The sequence below is a fragment of the Gorilla gorilla genome, chromosome 6 (genome assembly GCF_029281585.2).
Source record: "Gorilla gorilla gorilla isolate KB3781 chromosome 6, NHGRI_mGorGor1-v2.1_pri, whole genome shotgun sequence".
Classification (NCBI taxonomy): domain Eukaryota; kingdom Metazoa; phylum Chordata; class Mammalia; order Primates; family Hominidae; genus Gorilla; species Gorilla gorilla.
In genome coordinates, this window is record NC_073230.2 from 164,589,180 (window position 1) to 164,612,061 (window position 22,882).

The 22,882-nt window shown below is 41.0% G+C and overlaps 1 protein-coding gene across 7 annotated transcripts in view; it reads left to right on the forward strand.

The window, feature by feature from the left end:
• RBM33 (RNA binding motif protein 33) overlaps window positions 1-22,882 on the forward strand; it is a 135,308-nt gene that overhangs the window by 64,389 nt on the left and 48,037 nt on the right. For 4 of the 7 annotated variants that reach the window (XM_055347518.2, XM_019031286.4, XM_019031285.4 and 1 more), the window contains 2 exons: window positions 734-1,019; window positions 7,951-8,009. In XM_055347518.2, coding sequence (XP_055203493.1) covers window positions 734-1,019; window positions 7,951-8,009 — 345 coding nt within the window. The remainder of the gene's footprint in view (window positions 1-733; window positions 1,020-7,950; window positions 8,010-22,882) is intronic. The other 3 variants (XM_019031288.4, XM_055347515.2, XM_019031287.4) reach the window with 1 other exon arrangement.

Sequence of the window (22,882 nt, forward strand, 5' to 3'; positions counted from 1 at the left end):
GTCCACAGCAGCTGTTGCAGTTGTTGATTTCTTCCTCTCTAGTGACTGTTTGATAAAATAACCACCCTCGAATTGAGATCTCTGATCATGAGTGTGTAATTTTCTTACCTTCTTTCCTGCCTTCTTCCCTGGTCTCCTGGTTTTACTAAGCAGGTGGGTCTGTGCTGCTTCTGCTTTTTTCTGGGTATCTGTCCCTCACTCTGCCTTGCACCTCTCTCTTCTTCATCACCAAGTTCAGGTGTCACCCTCTCAGAGAAGCTCCCTCCCAGCCTCTCCTGGAGGCTCTTTGTAGCCCTGTCCTGTTCTCAGGCCTCAGTTCTGGAGCAGGGTAACTGGTGCACATCTCCTGCCTTGCTTACCAGAGTTCCTGGAGGGGGATGCAGGGCTGCTACAGGGAGGGCTGTGGCAGCTGCTCTTCTGTCCCTGGCACAGGGCTTTGCTCAGTGTGGGCAGTTCAGTTCCCTGAACTGAATTTTTTTTTTTTTTCAAAATTCACACTGAGTGCTTTGGGGCTGTTTTCCCTCTTGCCTGGGGATTGACTCAGTTGTGAGACTGTAGCCCTCATTGTGAAGAAGTAAGAAGCTTCTTTATCCTGCTGTTTTGATACAAGTTGTTACTACAGACATCTTACATTGTAACTTAAAAAATGCAATCAGTGTAAATTTGTAACACATCAGCGTTCTTTTAAATGTTGATTTCGGTGAACTTTTGTTTTTTTTTTTGTGATTTGTAGACTCATTCTCCAAGGTTAATTCCTCCTCCACAGCCCCAGGCTCCCCCTCCACCGCCACCGCCGCCTCAGCAGCAGCCGATCAGAAGCCTGTTCCAGCCGCAGCCGCTGCAGCCGCTGCTTCCGGTGCAGCACCCGCACCACCCATCCCCGCCTCAGGGAATGCACATGCCTCCCCAGCTAGAGACCCCAAGGATGATGATGACCCCGCCACCTGTGACTCCACAGCAGCCCAAGAACATACACATCAACCCGCACTTCAAAGGGACGGTGGTCACGCCTGTTCAAGGTCTGTGTTTCCTTTTACTATTGTAAAGCATAGATGGCCCCAGCTTCCAATGGTTTGACTTAGGATTTTTCCATGGATGCGTTTTTGACTTCGTGAGTGTGTGAAAGCAGTATGCGTTCAGAAGAAATCATAGTTCGAATGTTGAGATTTGATCTCTCCTGGGGTAGCAACATGCATCCCAAAACTCCCTTGAAGCTGGGCAGGAGGAGCTGCAGTTCCCAGCCCTGATGATTTTGCCAACTGTGCAATGATGTGAGTGTTCTGAGCTGAAGGTAGGTGAGGCTAAGCTATGATGTTTCATTGGTTGGGCATATTAAATGCATTTTGACTAAGGGTCTTTTCCACTAACGATAGCCTTATTGGGATGTAACCCCATCCTATGTTGAGGAGCATCTATTATGTTATAGATTACTGTGCATCTGAAGGCATTTATTAGTTTATTGCACTGAAGCCGTCTCTGTGGCAAAATAGTTTTCACATTCAAATTTGTAAGATTGAGTTTTCCTTGGCTCTTCCCCATTCATTTAGATTTTAGTTTGATGGGTCAAGTATATTTCTTTAAAAATGTGTATCTCTTATTGTATAATTGAGTGGAAAGTGCTGAGAGTACAGTCGGAATGCAAAGAATACACTAGAGACCGCTATTGGAATGTCTGAACCGTGACACTTTGTAAGTCTCCCGGTGAAGATGTTTGCAGTGGTGAGTGTCCCTCTTTGGTTCCAGGTAGCATGCCCCCCTTCAATTCCAGTGTCAGCTGGTGGAGAGGGGACACATCCATCTTTTAGTTGTTGTAATCAAATAAATACAGATCTGATTATTACTGAAACATGTTCCTTAAGCTAGGAAACGGTTTTCGAGCAGTTTATACGAAGCTTTAACTTCATGTACCTGTGAACACACACATTTATTGAGCTACTATATTTTTGGCATTTGAGTTATATTGATGAACAAACCAGACAAAGCTTTCTTCAACCATGATATTGCTATCAGACAGTCTTATTATTGTTTATTAGCAGTAAACATAAGTATTTTATGTGGCATGTTAGAAGATGAAAATGCAGTGAGAAATTGAGCAGGATGCGGGGAAGGGATGGGTTGTATCTTAAATGGGGTGATCAGGGTGAACTTCACTGAGCAGGAAAGAGTTGAGGGATATCTGTAAGTTAGCAATGTGGCTGTTCAGGGAAGAAGATTGCAGGCAGAGTGATCAGCAAGTATGAGGGGGCTTCCTCCAGGAGAGACCCTGCCTTGTGTGTTTGAGTAGCCAAAAGGAGACCAGCCTGACTTTGTGGAGTGATCAAAGCAGAGAAGAAATGCAGAACCTGGGTACCGTGGGGCCGTGGGGCCATCCAGCCATTCTCAGGACTTTGGCAGGGAGTGAAATGGGCAGGGATTAGAGGGGTTTGAGCAGAGGAATGACGTGACCTTGTGTATGTTTTAGAAGGTTCCTCTTGCTGCCGTGTTGAGAGGAGACTGTCGGGTGGCAAGGGTGGAAGCTGGTGTCTAGCTAGGAGGTGACAGATGATCCTGGTGCAAGCCAGTGTGGTAGCAGGGAGAGTGCAGAGAGCTCAGGGCTGGATGAAGTAGGAAGATGGGGCCGATGGGATTTGCTGGTGGATTGGATGAGTGTGAGAGGGAGAGAGGAGGTAAGAGTGATGCCCAGGTGACCAGAGCATTTAGAGGGCTGGTCTGGTTGCCGTCACCTGAGGTGGGGAGATCAAAAGTTCTGTTTTGGGTGCATTAAATTTGAGATGTCAACTAGCCATGTGAGTGGAGGGGTCTAGTAGGCAGTTGGATGAGAATTCAGTATAGGGGTTTGGGCTCAAAGTACAGGTCAGGAGGTTGTTGGTGAATAGGTGGATTTAGACCCTGCCCTCAAATGAGAGCCCTGGAGGAGGGAGTCTGTGTGTGGGGAGACCAAGGACTGGGACCTAGGGCACTTGACACAGGAGGGGGTGGGGCAGGAGGAGAACCCGTCAGGGAGACCAAGGACTGGGACCCCGGCACTCGACGTGGGAATGGGGGCAGGAGGAGAGCCTGGCAAAGGAGCTAGGAGGGAGGATGACGGTCGATGAGGAAGGAAGCAGGTGGCCACGGGCTGGCAGGGCTGCTGCCAATGGGTCAGTGGGTGTGGCCTGCACTTGGGGCGGGGCTGGTGAGAAGGAGGCACAAGCCTGGCCGAGATGGGGCATGGACTTGAGGCTACTGTATTGACAGACTTTGACTGTGTTTTGCTAAAACAGAAGTTGGATGATAATTGGTGGGAGCCAAGTGGGCTTGAGAGAAAGTTTTTTATTCTAAGTTTTTTATTCATTGCACTTACAGAAAAGAGCTAGTTAAGAAGGAAAAACATCATTGATGCAGATGAGAGGAAAAACTTGTCTTGTCCAGGACCACGTGCCAGAGGTGGGCTTGCTGAGAGGGAGGAGCAGGGAGTCCTCCACAGCTGGGGCAGATGGTGAGGCCTGAGCTCAGATGGATGGGCAGGTGGAGGAGTCTTGTGTCAGTTCTTCCTTGGTGGCCTCAGTTTCCTTGGTGGGTAGCAGGGAGCTAGAGTTGGGAGGTAGGAGGGCGTGTTGAAGGTCTGAGGAGAGGAGCTATGGAGCATCCACTCGTGCTTTGGAAGAGTGGATGTGAGCAGGGATGGATGGGGCTGCTGAGCCCTTGAGGGGTGTGGATTTGAGGTGAGGGCAGTCAGCATGGTTGTGTGTCTCTGTCCAGCTGTGCTCATCTGCGCATACTAGGTGTGGAATAGGCAGGCAGTTGGGTTTATGAGGGTAATGGTTTTCACAAAGTAGTAAAGGGAAGGCAGTGCTGATAACGATGGGCTGTGGATCATAAGGTAGATGCCAGGGAGAAGAGGACACCAGGGAGGAGGCTGAGATGGTGAAAAGGAGGTCATTGGAGATCTTTGTAGAGTTGAACGATTGTTTGAATCAGGATCCTAGAGGGAGTGAGATGGAAGGGTGGAATGGTCACCAGGACTGGAGGCAGAGGTGGCACGGATCTGAGGCAGGGCACGGCAAGGGCCATCTTTGTGTTTATTCAGACTGGAGCTGAACTCCCTGAAAAATGAGAGGGGCAGTGTGGTGCTGGGGCATGTCAGCTGGTGGCATGAGATGAAAGCTGGGTCTGGAAGCAGCAGTTAGATCAAGAAGGAGCCCTTCTACCTCCAGACCTTTGGCAAGAAGCTGTGGGAGAACAGCTGCCACTCAGAGGTGCCATTAGAGCGAGAAGGTGAAGGAACTCAAGGGTGTGGTGGATGCTGCTGATGGGTGGGGAATTTGGGATTCCTAAGGGTGTGGGAGAGAAGTTTCAGAAGTGGAGAGTAGCCTAAGGTAGTAGTTCAAGTGCAGGGGATTGGCCAGTGGCCTAGAGCCTGGGACCCTCCCATACGTGGGTCAGAAGTATTATGAAGTTGTCCTGTGGCCATGGAGCAGGGGACTGTGATGGTGACAGGCTGGCCCAGAGTGTAAGGGAGGGGGGTGCCTCTTGACAGTGTCTGCGGGTCACCACCAGGCCACTGGGCATGGCAGAGAAGCATAAGGTTTTAAAGTACAATTAACTCCTAACCCCTCCTGACCCCATCGCATGTCCCTGTGTTCCCCCAAAGTTTTTCCCACGCTGGTTAGCGTCGCTCTTCCACACATCCTCTTAGGTGGCCCTGAGCGTCGCTGATTGGTGTGGTGCCTATGTCTCCTGCAGTAGCCGTTGAATGAATGGAGACATGAACACATGCATACTTGAATGGGGAAGGGTGGCTTTCTTTCAAGTAATCCTTTGCATCTTCCCCATAGTGGTTGTCCTAAACTTGGAACCGCTGTCAGTCTAATTTTTGGAATAATTTTGCTTATGCTAGCATCTGTTATTCTTGTGCATTTCCTTGTAAAATGCCGTGGAAAACTGGCAGCTGGTAATATGTACAGATTTTCTTTAGCTTCACTAAAATAGTCTTAGAAATATAGGGTGGTAAAGCTATCAGGAAGCCCCAAGATATCCTCTATGTATGAAAATGGTGTCCCCTGCAAAAGTCAACAGCCTGGCAAGTGTAGAATGCAGGCCTTGCACCCCAAAGCGCACGTGTGATTTAGCAACTACTCCAAGGTCAGCTTTCTGACAAAAGTTTTTAAACTCAGAACCAGCTAGCTTTTTCTCACTATGAAACCAGGAGCTTTAGTGCCGCATGTCCCTTATCTGTCATTTACCTTTGACCTTCAGAGGTACACTGACACAGGAGAGAAGGACAAAGTGTTCTTGCTAGGTAGATAGGCAACACTTTCGAAGCAGTTGTTTATTCTGTAATAGATGAATGAGCTTAAATAGAAATGCACAGTTCCTCTTGAGAGAGACTGAATATCAACATGTCTCCTGTAGGTAAAAGATACACAGATTAAACCTTTGATTCTCAGAGCCTTACACAGATGAAAGGTGCTTTTTAAAAAAGCTAGCAATATATATACATCTTCTTCTGATGGCACAAACTTTCTGAGGATGAAGAGTGTTCCGTTATAATTTATTTAAAAACAATTTTGATGGAAATTTAACTTGTTTCCAGATTTTTAGTATTATAATTATAATGAATTGAAAACAGTCCATTAAATACATGGGACAAGTTATAAATATTAAACTTCAAATATTCAGGTTGAAGCTTCAGCTATTCTGGTCTCTAACATCACACCTTTTAAATTCTTCCATGCAGTAGTCAGGCAGCCAGGGCCTGGCAGGGAGAGCCTGCAGACACATGCCTGGGTATTCCCACTGAGGTGGCATCTCTTGGGTGGGCCAGGTGTCTGCACTGTTCCCATGGGGACTGGACTGTCCGCACGCAGCAACCCTTCTTGTCAGCTGTTTTTCCTTTTCTGCTGTTTTTTTTTTTTTTTTTTAAAAATAGGGAAAAGGCTGGTACTTTGTGCAAATTACCAGCTCATCAGAGGCTTCTGTGTAAGAAATCCATTTATTATAATCAGATTGCTTTCTAGAAATCCCACCTCGCCTTCTTGCTCTCATTTTCCTGGTTAAAGAGGCTTAATGTTTTATCCTTTTATCGTGTTGGAATGTTTTGGTAGATATTGGCATTTAAATTCCAGGTTTCTAAGTGGTACCTATGATCGAGTTAGTGAAGATCTGGGTGTCTTATATTTGTTAACTTGATTATAAAAATCACGTCTTTACATTTAATATGTAGTGTTTTTCTTTGTCACCTTCATTATAATCTTCTGAGGTCAGAGATATTCTTGGTTTTTTCTTTCTCCACTTTCTGCAGTCTAGTGTTTCACTTTAGATATGGAATTAACATCAGCTGTGTAGAATTGAGGGGCGAGCTGGATTCTATTTTATATAAAGTCTTGCAAACTGACCCACTCTAATTTTGAAATTTGGACTCATTAGTCTGTCAAGGAAGGGATGAACTTCTGCCATTTTTACATTTTATAAAAGTAAGTTTTGTTTCAGTCACGCTTTGCATTTGATCAAGCAGTGACACAGGCCATGTATGCTATCACTTGAAATTGAAGTGTGGGAAGTGTGATGTCAATTATAAGGCTTAATGTATGGAATTCCTTGAGTAATCATAGTAAAAAAAAAAAAGTTTATCATAGCACCCTGTTTTTATAGTGATTCTGATGGACTTTTAAGAGGTATCACCTGTATTTCACATTTAGCAGAAACTTCTTAAATTAAAAAATATGCTTCGTTGTCAATTCCACCTGATGTGTATGAGTTTACTGGGGCTGCTGTAATAAGCACCGCAAATAGGGTGAGTTAAACAACAGAAACTTATTTTCTCGCAGTTCCGGAGGCTGGAAGTCCAAGTTCGAGGTGTGGGCAGGGCAGCTTCCTTCTGAGGCCTCTCTCCTTGCCTTGTCGTTGGCCACCTTCTCCTTGTGTCCTCACGTGGTCCTCCCTCTGTGTGTACTGTCTATGTCTAAATTTCCCTTTCTTAGAAGGACACCAGGGTTGGGTTAGGGCCTAGACCTCATTTGACCTCAATTACCTCTTTTAAAGACCTAATCAGTGGAATCCAGTTACATTCTGAGGTACGGGGGGTTGGGGCTTCAACGTATACATTTGGGGTTGGGTGTGGGGGCGGGGGGAGGGAGTTGCAAACAGTTCAGCCCCACAGTACCTGACAATCTGAGAGCTTCCTAGGTGTATCTGCCAGCACATTTTGCTGTAAGACGTAGCTGCACTTAGATTGTGAGTTTCTTTGAAAATCAAGATCAGTATAGTGCATGGTGAGTTTCAAAGAGCTTAAACACATCTGGTTTAGCCTCAAGGTATGAAACTTACATCTAGCTTCTTCTCTATTATGAGATGTCTTTTTAAAAATGATTTGATTCCTTGTTCTGGTGGATTGATGGAAATCCTGCTTGTTTATAAACCAAAGTAAACTAAAAGCCTTGGCATAGGAGATTGTTTAGTGGAAAATTTTTAACAGTTTGTGAGCATTTTCTCCAATTCCTGGGATGTGCTGTTTTCCTTTCTCTGCCTGCCTCACTTCCCTTCCTCCCTTCTCTCTTTCATGATTCATGAGGACTGAGATTTAAATGTGTATATGAGTGGCATAGGAAAATATAACTGGGATTTGATAACCTGGATTATCTGTATAGGGATAGGAGAAACAAACTAGGTTTTTTATTTTAGAGGAATACTATCTTCTTTTGTTGCAAAATATTTTAATTCCAAATAATAGTCAACTATCGAGATTTAAACTTCTGCTTGCACTGCTGTGTACTGAAAAGGAAACTTCTGCTTTTGCCTTTTCTTTTATGGAATTGTTAAAAATACTAAATGCTTAGCTTAAGTGTAAGCACAATGTATTATATGTCTGGTACACATAGTATATATTTTATATTAAACTTCATATCTTGTCTTACAGGGGTTTGAGTGTTGAGTAAAGTGTGTCTCTAACACAAGGGGTTTTTCTTGCAGTGCCCTTGCTACCAGTTCCGAGCCAGCCGAGACCTGCCGTGGGACCCCAGAGATTCCCAGTGAGTAGCAGCTGCTCCTTCTCCTTTGATAGGGATGAGCATACATTTACTAAGAAATATTAATATAGCAAGTGCAAGAGGTTCCAGCCAAATATAATTTTAAGGATCTGCAAATATTGACAATAATCTCTGCAATAGAAAATGTTTGTTAAAAGCTTACGGTCAATGGATTTTTGAGAGTAGAATTAATTTTGTTTAACTGTAAAATTGTTGAATCAGGATCATCAGTGGAATGCCGTTCGTCTTAAAGAATATGAATACTGATTTTATTATTGCCTTATGTTAGTGAGAAAGGGCCTTGCTTTATTAGAGAGGTGGGGGGTGTGTGTGTGCATGCACGCACAGGCACGTGTGTTTGTGCGTGTGTATTGTGTGTGAAATTCTAGGAAATGAAAATGAGAGATCTCTTGTATTTTAAAAGAACCTCTAGGGTCTTAATGAGCCACTCATTTTATATTTTAAAATGAAGGTTTTCACTTGAAAATACCTTTAAAAGAAAGCATATATTCTCTCTCTCTCTCTTTCACATACACACTGTCATTCACTTATACACACACAGAAATGCACACTTTGCTGTATCTTCAGTAATTTTATCCATTCTTCTAACATGTTTTAGGTAGAAGAAACAAGCCCATTAACTAGTTATATTTGTTTAAATATATGCACTTTATTTTATTTGAATTTTTGGTTCAGTGTGTAGTTTGTTCATGGTTTTACTAAACTAGAGAGTACATTTTTTTTTTTTTAAACAGTGTAGGGGAAAAAATGTACTGACCATAAAATTTTAATGTCATTTATATGTAAAACAGAGGTAGTCTTATTTAGGTTAAATAGTCTGATTTTCAGGAAGTATCTAAATGGCTTATTTAACTGTTTATCTTTGGTACTTCAGTAGATAACATTTATATATGGCATTTAGCAGAAAGGTTAAATGAAGGATGTGAATGTATAATCAGGTGATTATTCAAAAATAACATTGGATTTAAGGTTCAGAGTATTTTATAGAAATTTCTTTGACTTGTAGTTATGAATTATGACATGGTTTCTAAAGCTGGTTCTTCCTGATTTCTTTATGTTTAGCTAATGTGTTTCTATAAGTTATTTACCAAGTTCTAAAAATTAGTTGTTTTTAAAACATTAGGTGATATTTATTGGGTATCTATTTGAAGCAGTTGTCTAAAAAGTCAAGTTTTATTAGATCCATTGCCCAAGGCTGACATGTATGATTTTAGTCATTGAATACATTTCTTCTGTGGAGTAGTTTGTCTGCTAGTTATTGTAAAGCACTGACAAATACTTTTTGCTTTTTCAGGACTGTGATTATATCTGTGTTAAAATCATTTTTGGATGTGTTTTCACATTTTGTACTACAAGGATAAAATTTGATGTGAAAAGCATTTGCAGTTAAGATATAAACCTAAAGCAATGTAATTTATATTTTTGTAAAAACGTTTACTAATATAAACTTAGAATAGTCAATTGCAATTTTTATTTCATTTTTCAGTTGTGCAAGTATAATTGTATCTGATGCTAGGAATAAAACCTTAGAATACTTTGCCGCTATTAGAAGAGGATAATAAAAGAACATTTTTGTGAGAAATTGAACTTGCGTTTCAGTTATATAGTACTCTAAGCATGGTAAATATGTTTCAAGGCAGTTTTGAACAGTTTCTGCGAGGTGTAATGTTCAATTTTTGTTTTTGAGATGGGAAGTATGTGTGGATGATCAGAAATAGTTGGGCTAGAAATGAGCTGTGTATGTGCATATAGCTTAAGAAGTGTTCTCTTCAGCCCAGGTATTTACCATGATTTAACACTTATCTTCCTTTAAGTCCCAAGTGCTGACGTTACAGTGAACTTGGGGTATAGCGCGTGCAGTGCACTACTTATTTCTCTAATCATTTTCCCTTAGAGAAAATCATGAAATGTGTATTTTTTAAAATACAGTAGCGGTATTGTGTTTTTAAAAAGCCCACCAGTCTTGCTGGGAAGGAAAATAAACTCTAGGCTGTCTCTCGTTGTTTTACTTGTAAGCCAGATCTTCGTTGAGTAAAGTTATTTTTTTCTTTTTTCTACTACGAGATTAAACTTGGTTCCTGTGAATGTAAATGTAATTTTGTGAACATTTAATGAGGATCTACTTTATGGCAAGTGCTCTGCGTAGTGCTGTCTCTAAGCTATCAAATGAACCAAGCATCGTTAAATGAAACCTAACTTATGTCCTTGAAGCTAATTTTCATTTGAGTAAAATTTAAGAATAGTGAAGACAACATTGCTGTGGCTTAGCAAAGCCCTCTGGAGATTTCTTATTGGTGGCTGGAGGTGCTGCAGGCTCTGTCTTGGTTCTTATGGATGGCCGTATGCCCCTCAGTTTCTATCCTGGTGGTTTTCTGTATTTGGGGTTCAATCAATATTTGTCAAACCGAATTTTGCTTTAGAAACTGACTACACACACGCACATACAAAGTGATGGAACATTGAACTTCAAATTTAGCAGGTGGTCTGTTTGAGTCAGTGTGCTTCTTAGTACGCAAAAATAGATTTGAATTCAGAAATCTGTGTGCCAGTTGTTATGAAATTTGCAATTGAGCAAATCAAGGTTCATTGTAATCTCTCCTTTCCCCAGCTTAAGTACCTTTAAAGGAATTCTCATTGCTCCTAGGATAGGTAACATTCTATCCAAAGCTGTGCTCGTAGTGCATATGCAGCTTCCTCACATCAGTCATAGTTGTGTGTTTACTCCTATTTGTGTGATATCTGGTGAATGTCTGTGGCTAAACACCCGTGCCAGAGTCACAGTCATCCTGTGCTCGGTGGTGCACTTAGCCACAGGCCCTGTGCAGAGAGGCGGGAGGGAGCACATAGTTGTCAAATAGACATACCCAGAAACTTAATATAGAGTGACCTTACTGCTTATTAGGAGCCCTACATAGAATAAGTAATGTAAAGGGGGGGTGTGCTTTTTAATTTTTATATTTTTTACTTCTTGTATTCAAGAACGTATGTGAATTTGTATAGTAGAATTATATCACATGCATTTAACTATACAAGAATGCAGCTTCATACCCAATTGACTAAAAGAGTTAAAAAAAAAAAAAGGCAGACAATACGCAAAAGTACCACTAGATTTCCAAATTTTAAAGGCTCTATGATACATTTGCTATTTATGCTTAGTTTAGAACTAGTATGTCCAGAAATTTTGCTGAGTTATAATACGTCTAGTTTTTTTAATTAAAAATTACAGAAATTGAGGCATCCAAATGTGAAATACCATTTTTCATAGTGTGTAAAATTATTTTAAATTATTCTTTAAAATTATTCTTAAAAATCCAAATCTGAGGCCAAAATTTGGTATTCTAGGCTTTGCTTGTAGTTAGACTAATATTTTTATTTCTTGTTAATTAGCATTATTTGGAGAATTTAAGAAATGATTTTTAAAACAAATAACTGAATGTCAAAATAAGTGTCTTAAGAAAAGGATCCTTGTTTTTGATCATTTTGGAGAAAATTGCTTTTGCTCTTCGTTATGTTAGTCTTTGCACTAGGATGCATGTCCTTCCCTAGTCCCTCATTTAAGGAATTCTGTAAAGTGCTTTGTAATTTAGGCTTCCATTTAAAAATTAGATTTATGTACTTAATTTTAGTTACAGATATGCACGTTAGTTCTGAATTCTGAAACTTTTTTCTTCTGATTGTAAAACATATTTCCGTTACATAAGTTATGAATACTTACATGGGCTGATGAGCACAGGAAGTAACATACCCTCAGAGCTTAACGTCCTGTGTGACTGATGACCCTGTTACATTTGGGCACTTTGCTCTGTCCAGTCTTCCGGTCTGGCCTCTTAACCATCCACTAGTCCATTTAATGAACACATTTTTGTTCATGTCATGAATGCTGAATGCTATTTCATGAGACACTGTTGTGTTTTGTCTCTTAAATAAGGAAGTAGTGGGGTGGAAGGCTAGTTACCTTTCTGAAAGTAAGTTTCTACACTTTAAATTATGTTTCCCATTTCAGATGTTCTCTGTTTTACAATTAAATTAATCTAATTGGTTTCTCTTTCTGCAAAGGCTATACATGGTGTTTTTGTCACTAATATAAAGCTATAAGTCCTTATCTTATCCATAAAGTATATTTTCTAGTCATGTATTTGTCCTCAGAGAGTTTTTTGTTTTTAAAGTTTGCCCACTTAAAAAAAGTAACATAAAATGTCAACTGTTGGAATATTTTAACGTGTTGTTTTGAGACTTTTGTGAATCTAGTTTTTCTGTGCAGTTGCTGTTTTTAAGCTTATGAAAAAGTGCTGAGCTAAATTTTAAGCTTATGAAAAAATCATTTTAAAGATTCCTGACCTAGAGTATTTTAAAATAAGTTTTAAAATTTTAAAAACTATTCAGTCCTTTGATTTTACATTGGTGTGTCGGGCAAATAGTGATATTTCAGTTAGCCGTTAAATACCAGGTAGTTTGGCTGCTGAATAATTTCTTAGTGCCTTTTGTTTAAATTTAAAATAAACTATACTTTTAAGTTTAAATGCATCTTCTTAACAATGGTGTTCTTACTTACTTAGACCTGGCAAATGAGGTTCGCATTTGTGTTTACTCTGTAGTTACAGAACATCACACATCTTATAGTTTGGGCCACATTTGGGCACATGGTATCAGGTGGCAGTGAATGATGTTTCCTGGATGTGTCTTATAGGCCATTTCATGCAAATCATGTTTGATGAGACTGCTGCATCAAATCACATTTCTTTCTATTACAGCCCTTGCAGATGAGAATCCAGACTTTATTCCATCCAGGAAAGAACGTCTTGCTTTTGAACACCTACTGTTTTTACAACATGCCTGCAATGCCTTATAATTAGTAGCACTTAAGCTATGGAAGGAATGATGGGCATTTTCTCTGATCAGATCTATAAGTAGTAGCAGGCGAATATAGTAGGAGACCCTTCCAGCTGTCAAACATTGTCAGGCTTGCAAGGAGAGAATGCAGTTTAAAATGCACGTGACATAATACCCAACATCCTCCACTTGCTAGTGGGTTTCTGATTAATCGTGATTACCATACATTATCATACCATCAAATTTAATCATATCAATGAATTCCCATCTGCGGCAGTAACAAGAGCAGCTAAACACTATGGTAACAGCTATTAAAGAAGGTGGTTTATCAGATTCAGTAACCCTTTAATGTGCTGCTTGGTCAGCATGCGTTGCATGTGTTGGATAGAGATAGGGCTGGGTTAAAGTCCATGCTAATTAGTCAAAGGCCAGGGGTACTCCTTGAAATCACATAAAATTGGTTTCTTGTTTCTTCTGTTGGAGCTGTTGAGCTACTTTGTAAAAACTGCTTTATAAAGTATGTGATAAACTACAGTTGTCCCTTGTACAACGTGTATGTGCGGGGGCCTGGAAGCAATCTCCTATGCATACCAAGGGAGGGCTGTTTTTTGTTTATTGCCTGAGTAAATCTGTTACATTGACTGGGACACCTTTTAAATTCTCTTCGGATATAGAGTGCTATATAGAGAGACTTAAACCTCAGTGTAGTTTGCCCGTCTGCAACTGAATAATTTAGCCTGTGAAATGTTGAACACAGTTTAAAGTCTTGGAGCTCCTCTGTGCAGGGAAATCTTAGTTACCTGTTTTTAGTGATGTGTCCTACAAAACACTGCTTTTTTTTTCTTTTAATATTTAATTTCCCAGGAGTTGTTGAAGACCTGTGGTTCTGTTTAGGTGCATTTTTAAGGCACACTTGGAGAGAAGTCCTGTTTTATTATAAAGTATCAAAAGCAATTCTTCTGGCCAGTGCTCCCAGCACTTTGGGAGGCTGAGGTGGGTGGCTCACTTGAAGTCAGGAGTTCGAGACCAGCCTGGGCAACATGGTGAAACCTCATCTCTACTAAACATACAAAATTAGTTGGGCGTGGTGGCGGGCGCCTGTAGTCCCAGCTATTTGGGAAGCTGAGGCAGGAGAATCGCTTGAACCCAGGAGGCGGAGGTTGCAGTGAGCTGAGATCGTGCCACTGCTCTCCAGCCTGGGCGATGGAGCGAGACTCCGTGTCAAGTAAGAACGAAACAAAACCAAAAACCAAAAAGTAATTCTTCCAAAAGATGAGAATTTTTCACTTTAAAAATTGAGTCCTTTGAGCGTACAGGTGTGTGAGTTTTGCCTAGTGCCTACAGTTATATAATCATCCAGGGACTCTCCTGCCCCTTGTGGTTAACCTCTTTCCCTACCGGCCCCTGGCAACCACTGAATGTGTCTGTTCCTATAATTGTGTTATGTAAATGGAATCATAGAGCTTGTTTCATTTGGAGCCTGGCTGCTTTCCTGTAGTATAACGTGTTTGAGCTTCATCCATTTGCTGCACCAGTCAGTAGTTTGTCTTTTCTATTGCTGAGTAGTGTTCCAGTATATGGATATAGCACAGTTTGTGTATCCATTCACCTGATAGGCAGTTGGGTTATTTCCAGTCTTCGGATGTTGTGATTAGAGTTGCTGTAAACATTTGTGTACAGGTTTTGTGTGTGTGTGTGTGTGTATGTGTGTGTGTAGATTTTTTTTTTTGTGAACATAAGTTGTCAGTAAATGCCTAGGAGTGGATTGTGGATGATAGTGTATTCACAGATGACATTTAAGACAGACTGTATGCTTTTCAGTTGACGTAGCTGCTGATACTACAGCTTTCCTTTTTTAGTTGTTTTTTTTTTTTTTGAATGAGGAAATACAGTGTTCATAGAGCATATATGGTTGAAAATCAGTAATGAATAAAAAAAAAATTGAGTGATCACTATATTCCACAGTGTGTTCAGCCTGTGGAGCAAAAGTAAAAAATTATTATTTTTTGTTTTAGAGATTGGCAAGCTGACTTTTGGAAAGATCAAATTGCTTAAGTTCACACAACTGGGCGCAGGAGGGAGGACTGGAGGCCAGTTCTCTTAGTTTTTATGTTGTGCTTTCTCCTTAAATATGAAATTGAACTTCCATAAACTGAGAAAAAAACATGGAATCTGGTAAGTTGAATTGTAACTACATAAAATTGTGACCCTCATTAAGTACTAAAGTGAGGAAGTTTGCTATAGCAGGGCCAGTCATTAGGAGGAGTTGTTTCAGGAGGGGCATGGGAGGGGTGAGGGTGCAGAAATAAAGAGTTTTTCATTTCAGGAAATAATGTAAGTAGTCTTCAGGAGGTTCATCAAAACACCATTTTGTACCAAAGAAAAGTTTTGTAGTTTGTAGTGGGTGCTCTTGTTTCACTGCTTGAACCATTAACATTATCCTAATGTATTTAAATTCATGTGGTGTTTTTTTACCCCTGAATGAAACCTAGTACTTGGCACTAGGTATATCCTTCTTCAAAATGTTTAGAATGCATCTATAAATATCGAAGTACCCTCTAGGAAGGTGAATATAGGTATTTAAACAAGGCATAACCTGAAAGAAAAAAAAAATCTATGGAGAATACTGAAATAAGAGGATTAACATATTGTGATAGAGGGCTGTAATTTTAATTACGTCAGGGGTCACTAGTGACCTTTATTCTTTGCATTCAACCCATTTAATCAGAATTAACTGAGAGGTGTTCTTAAGTGTCAGTTGGTTTCTTATATCGTTCTTTGTATTTCAAGTGGGATTAATAAAGAAAACATGTTGTAGAGATTGGTTGTAATTTATTGAAAGATTCATGAAGTTTCAATGACATTGTTAAGGTATTTAATTAGTCTTATTAAAATATACGGACTGACCCTTTTAGGGAAGCTGATAAGTCACATAATAGCTGTTAGTGCCTTTTTATTCTTGGCTTTATACGATTAACTTTGTGCTAAGCAATTTATGCAAAGTTTTTCATCTTTTTTTTTTTTGTAACCTGAGTTATCAGTTCTTCTTGAATAGGATTAATATAGATAAAAATCATGTAATTAACAAGAGATGCAGAAAAGTGAAAGTATAATTTGTATGAGAATTATATGAGAGAATAATAATTTCTTACCTTGGATTTTTAAAGGGATATAAAGAAAAGCAAAACAGAGCACTTATTTGAGAGGATTAAAGTCATCTTTTCTTTCAAAAGGTAGAATTACGTTAGTACTAAAAGTTCTGTTAAGTGAGGTATTCACAACTCATAACAGTTTTAAAATCTATATTTGGTAGAGGGAATTGGTAATGTAGTACCGTTATTCCCATGAAATGATAGAAGTTAATAAAGAAATGATCACATCAGTAGAACTTCTTATGAATGTCAGATTTTGGAACCACGATTTATATGGCATTTCTTGGAGATAGATTTGTCTTAGCAGAAGCAATGCACTATGATGGATAAAGCACTTAATAAACCAAGAGTGTGAAAATGTGGGTTCTTGTCATCTTAGTTGTCATTCATTGGTGATGTAACCTTAGTTAATTCACTTTTAACTCTGTAAAACCTGAGTTTCTTTATCTCATAGAGGAAAAGTGACTTGTGTGCCAGTTTATTGGAGCAGTATTTCTATCAGCTACAATACAATATCAGCTGTGACATTTGGCTGAGTCAGGCTGTGAATGAGGCTGCGTTTAACAGAAAACTTAGTTAACAATGACTGTTGCATTTTTTGCATAAAAATGAAAAAGCTTCTTTTTGGTGTATATCAGCTCTGATAGGGACTCCTGTGTTTTTCCATCTACCCATCACCTGATGCATTTGTCTGTATTCCAGGCCGAAAGAAGAGGAGAGGCAAGGGCAGAAGGTGCAGGCCAGCTGAGGTATCCCCCGGGAGCTCCCCCCACCCATTCCCCAGCTGACAACTGCTCCTGTTGGCCAGAGTCTAGCCAAATGTCACCCTCCTTATAAGTTGGAATATGTAGTTTTTAGCTGGGCAGTGTTGTCCTGAATAAAATGAGGGCTCTATTGTTAAGGAATAAGTGAGAATTTGTGCTAGGTAAGCAGTTAGCAGTCTTTCCCATGTGGCTGACGTGTTTGTCAGAATTTAAGTTGTGTAATTAGAGGGAAAGAGAAAAGTGCCACTTGTGTGCAAAACAAAACAGGAAAAGTGACACTGTGCGCTTCATGAGACCTGCTATTTGTCAAACCTCTGTTTCAAAAAAGCAATATTGTTAACAGTCAGTGAGCAGCTTTTGGGATCTTAAAGCTTAAAAGTTAAAAAAATTATTTAAATATTTAAACTCTCAAGTTCTATTAGAGCAGTGGCAAGCCACATATCTGCCCAGCTGAGCTCTCTCTTCTGTCCAATAGCATCTGACATTGCCAAAAAGGTAACCGCCCATCCCCGCTTTTTTTTCTGAGACAGGGTTCACTTTGTAGCCCAGTCTGGAGTACAGTGGTGTGATCGCAGCTCGCTGCAGGCTCGGCTTCCCGGGCTTAGGTGATCCTCTCACCGCAGCCTCAAGTAGCTGGGACTACAGGTGTGTCCCACCATGCCTGGCTAATTTTTTTTTGTACTTTTTTTGTAGAGATAGGGTTTCATCGTGTTGCCTAGGCTGGTCTCGAACTCCTGGGCTCAAGCAGTCAGCCCACCTTGGGGTCCCAAAGTGCTAAGATTACAGGTGTGAGGCACTGTCCCCAGCTGAGGCAACCCTTTTCACTCTGGTGTATTTCACGGATCAGTTACTGAATGTTTTTTTCTGAGTGGTGTCTTGCATTATCTGCCCTTTTTTCTTATCCTGCTACCACTTGGCTGATATGCGGGCATTTGTCATTTTGGAAAATGGGCCGTCATGACTTCTTCCTGATTGGACTGGATTTATCTACCATTCAGTTGCTCTCTTTCCTTGGGCCAGCCTCTCCACCTATAGAGGTCAGTGGGTACTTCAGGTTCTTTGAGTCCTGTGCACTCGATGACATAATGTTACCTCCCTCCTCACTGCCCTTCACCCAGCTGCTTGAGGAGACAGCACCTTGCCTGTAGCATGTACATACTCCAGGCTACACTTGCAAATCCTTCTTTTCCCGTTCTTACTCTATTTAACTAACTTCCAAGGTCAGAAATTGCCTTGTTTACTCACCCTGAGTAAACGGTTTCTTTCTAAATCTTAGATAGCTCTTTGGTCTTACCTCTTTAATGCAGCTCTTGTAGATTGATCAGGTGAGTACTGATAATTTCTTTTACTTATTAAAGCCTGCCATGAAATTTCCATGGCTGTCTGACTTTTGACTTGATGTAGTACTTAATGGTTTTCTTGACTCTGAAACACACGTAGACTTGCACAATTACACTTATATATGTGATGATAAAACATATGATTAGGGACTGATTAGGGAATGTGAGAAAAATCCCTCCCCATTTGCTGTTCATAACCAAGGAATTCACAGTGTGCTCTGCAGGTAGGCAGCCTGGGTTTGAATTCAAGTTCTGCCACTTTCTAACCGTATACTAAGTGAAGGTTATTTAAATGGTCAGAAGATTTCTGTGAGCATAATACCTACCTTGTAGGATTGTGATAAAGATTAAATGAGACAGCATGTGTATTAGTCTGTTTTCATACTGCTATAAAGAATACCCAAGACTGGGTAATTTATAAAGAAAAAAGGTTTAATTGACTCACAGTTCCGCATGGCTGGAGAGGCCTCAGGAAACTTACAATCATGACAGGAGGCAAAGGGGGAGCATGCACCTCTTCACGTGGTGGCAGGAGAGAGAGCAAAGTGGGGCAAGTGCCACTTTTAAACCATCAGATCTTGTGAAAACTCACATACCATCATGAGAACAGCGTGGGGGAAACTGCCCCCATGATCCAGTCACCACCCACCAGGTCCCTCCCTCCACTCGTGGGGATTACAGTTCGAGATGAGATTTGGGTGGGGATGCAGAGCCAAACCCTATCAGCATGGAAGTTCTGGCCTCCCACCAGTGATCCTCACTCTTCTCCCAGCTGCAGGGTGAAGAAGCCAGTCAGCATGGTCCTTCTCTAATGATATTACATAGTTAGAATACGAGTTAAAATAATTTCTCTTGGCCAGATGCAGTGACTCACACCTGTAAACCCAGTGCTTTGGGAGGCCAAGGTGGGAGGATCCCTTGAGGCCAGGAGTTTCAGACTAGCCTGGGTAACATAGTGAGACCCCATCTCTACAAAAAATTTAAAAATTAGCCAGATATGGTGGCTTATGCCTCTAGTCCTGGGTTCTCTGGAGGCTGAGGCAAGAGGATCACTTGAGCCCAGGAGTTTGAGGATGCAGTGAGCTGTGATCGCGCCGCTATACTCCAGTCTGTGTGACAGAGCAAGACCCTGTCTCTTTAAAAAAAAAAAAAAAAAAAAAAATTCTGTCATACATGTAAGAACTCAGTTCTGTTAACTTTTCTGTCTCTAAACCAGTGATCACCCCAGATCTTGGCTTCTGTTTGGTCCTTGTGCACTGTATGTGTTTCACATCTGCTCAGCTTAAGAGCCTCAGGCAGTTCACTGCCCGAGGTCTAGGTCAGTACATCCTAACCTTTGTTACTTCCTTCCTTCATTCAGCCATGCAGCACCTCTCCCTGTGCTTTGTGGGCAGCTGGTTTTACAGCATGCCGCAGTACTTCCAGGTTGAGAATGTGAGGCTCGGGGAATACCTTGCTATTACAAACAGGCATTTCATTCATCCATTAAATATTTATGACCGCCTGTGTGCCAGGCACTGGGCCAAGCATGGAAACACATTGATGTATAGGACAGGCCTGGTCTCAGCTCTCACGGACCCGACAGTTGAAGGGCAGAGAGAAGTGGAAGTGGATTGGAGACATTCAAGAGACAAAGTTTCTAGGACTTGGTGGTACTTTATGAGGGATTTCTGATTTGAACTCAGAAATAAGAATGCAAGCAGGGAATCTATACTGATTTGGTTTTTACCATATATGGAAACGTGGAAATATGACAGAAGACGTGGAAATATGTCAGAAGCTATATATCATATTTTCAGTCTGGGCTGCTGTCTACAAAAAGGTGTAAAAATGATAACGACATGTCTGGTGAACTTTTGTTATTTGCTAGGTACTGTCCTAAGGACTTTCCTGCCCCTGTGAGGTGGGTACTAATTGCTGTTTTATAGATGAGCAAACTGAGGCCCAGACAGATTCAGTCATGAGCTTAAGCCTGTAGCTGGTAAGTGGCTGGGATGGAGACAGGGCTGGGAGAGCTGTCAGGTTAGACGATGAGTGCTGCTTCCCAGCCTGAGCACCTACAGGATCACTGTAAGTTAGAATAAAGTTCTGCTTAAACATTAGTGATGGATTTTAAAGGCTTTTATTTTCCACTGAGTGTGGAAAAACTATCATGAGAGAGAATTTTGGGGGCTTTGTTAAGTACCAGTAACATTCAGATGCCAGTGACTGTGCATTTAGACAGCATGTAAATAGTCAGTTAAAGGAAAGAAAGTTTTGGGAAGAGATGAAAATCACAATATTAAAGTTCCAGGGAAATCTTCCAGGGAATCTGATAGTGCTTAGAGACCTAAGAGGTGATGTACCTAGTTCTCAGGTAGCTTGGAATTTTATGGAAAACTAAGTTTGTGGACTAAACTCTCTGAGTTTATTCTTCTTCTAATTCAGTAACTCTTTCCCTTTAGAAAAGGATGAAAGGGCTAAAGACAGAGTCCTTTTCCCTGATCACAACCTGTGGCAAAGTAAAAAATCGAACCTTGGTTGACTCTCCGCTCAGAGTGGAGTGGAGGCCAGTCTACTTTCCCAGTTACATTTTGCCTTATCTATAATGAGAAAAATCTTTTTGAGGACTTGAAATTAGCTGCCTGATGGAAGGTGGGAAAGAAGGTTTATAAAGAGCCCTGCTGCAGCAGCCACATGGCCAGTGCTGTGGTGCCCACCTTATCCGAGGGGCGCGTACTGGAAGACCCCCAGTAGAGACCATGGTTTTTCCTGTACATATATACCCTGGATAAAGTTTAATTTACAAATTAGGCACAATAAGAGATGAACAGCAATAGCTAATCATACAATAAAACAGTTATTACTCTTGCATTTTGGGGCCATTATTAAGTAAAATATGAGTTACTTGAATGCAAGCTCTGCAGTACTGTGACAGTCAATCTAATAACCAAGATGTTGACCAAGTGACTAATGGGCTAGCAGGCAGGGAGTGTCTTCAGCATGGATCCTCTGGACAAAGGTATGATTTCATTCCCCGGGCTGGACGGAGCAGGATGCCAAGAGATTTCATCATGCTGCTCAGAAAGGTGTACGGTGTAAAACTTATGAATTGTTTATTCCTGGAATTTTCCATTTAATATTTTCAGATTTCAATTGATGGTGGGTAACTCAACCCCAGAAAGTGAAACTGTGGGTAAGTGAGGACCTCTGTACTATTGAGGATGAGATTCATGGCAGTAAGATACAATCATGGAACTTAGAAGAACTACAGAATTGTCTAAGAAATGGAGTTTTTCAGTTCTAAGCCCAGTAAGAAAAGCAGTAATAAATATTAGGGCTTCACCTATTAAATAATGAAGATGGAAAGATCAGGACCTCTTTTAGCTTGTTCTAATTATAGGCAAAATTTAAAGAGAACTGACACTTCCCTGGCATGAGAACTGAGTGACAAAAGGCCAGCTACAGAAGCAGCCCTTCTTTCTGCACCTGGGGAGGAGCCTGCCTGCTGCTGGTTGGTCCTGTGGGAACAGTGTACCCTGCAACTGCACACTTGAAACTGGCACACTGGAAAGGGGTGAAGGGGAAACTGAGCCGAGATAGGAGAGTGGCAGTGTGTAATTACCTGTCATTCTGAATAACTGATACATTAAGCTTTGCTTTACTCCTTGTTAAAATTGGCAAAATAATTGTAAATTGATAAAAAATTTTCACACCCAGTGATGCTGATTTCCAGCTGTTAATACAATAAAAAAGTTTAAGGGTTAAGTGGAAATAGCCTCAGAGGACTCTCCCCCTTTCTCTAAAAGTACATTTTACTCTTCCTGTTCTCTCTGGCACCTCCCAATGTCTGCTTTTTTGCCAGCTCATTAGCACAGTAGTGACTGATAGAGCTGATGAGTTGCGAGCCCTGAAGTGTGCTGACTATGGTTGGGGCTGACGGCTTGTCAGCCCATCAGTAGCCGACTTTCACCTTCTGTCCTACTTCAGCATACTGTTCCTATATTTAAATGAAAAATCCGACCAAATGTATAATAGTGAGAATTTATATATATTTTTAACAAATAGACTGTTGGTAAAAATTAGCAGCAAGTCCATTACTCATGGTAGAAAGTGATGTTTAGATGCAGGTGGAAGCAGAGAAGGGTGGGAAGGAAGTGCGGCAAGGATGCCGAGGGCCTTGCAGGCAGAGGGGACAGCTGTGTGGTGGAATCACTAGAAGGTGCTCAGAGGTGTGAAGTTATCCTGGGCAGTGAGAGAAGGAGCTGCCCAGGGACGGGTGAAAAACTGCTGATTGACACTGATGAGCCAGTTAAAATAAAACAAAAGCTTTTAGTGATTCCAGTTCATGGGATTCTTCGTGTTCCAGCCTTCAGGAGCCTGGCCACAGGGGTAGAGGAGTCAGAGGCTTGGGTATGTCTGGGCCCTGTGTCAGGCGTCTCCTGATACAGGGAGGCGGCCAGAGAGTGAAGCAGGGTCAGGAGGAAGTAAAGGTTCTGTATCAAGGGTTACAAGAGAAGCCGTTTTCTGTAGTGATTTTGCATTTTGGCTGAGACAGAAATGTAAGAGTGAAAATTTTTCAAGGAAATACCGGAGATGGAAAGGGAAAGTGTGTATGTAATGTGACAAGTGTCCAGGTTCCACATTCTGACTTGGGGGTACACTACCATTTTTATGTCTAAGTCGGGGAAAAGTTGTAACCCAAATTTAGTAATTTTGATAAGATTTCTTATTATGTGGGTTGAAACTCCCCCCACTGAGTTTTTATTATGTCGTAAATAAAATGAACC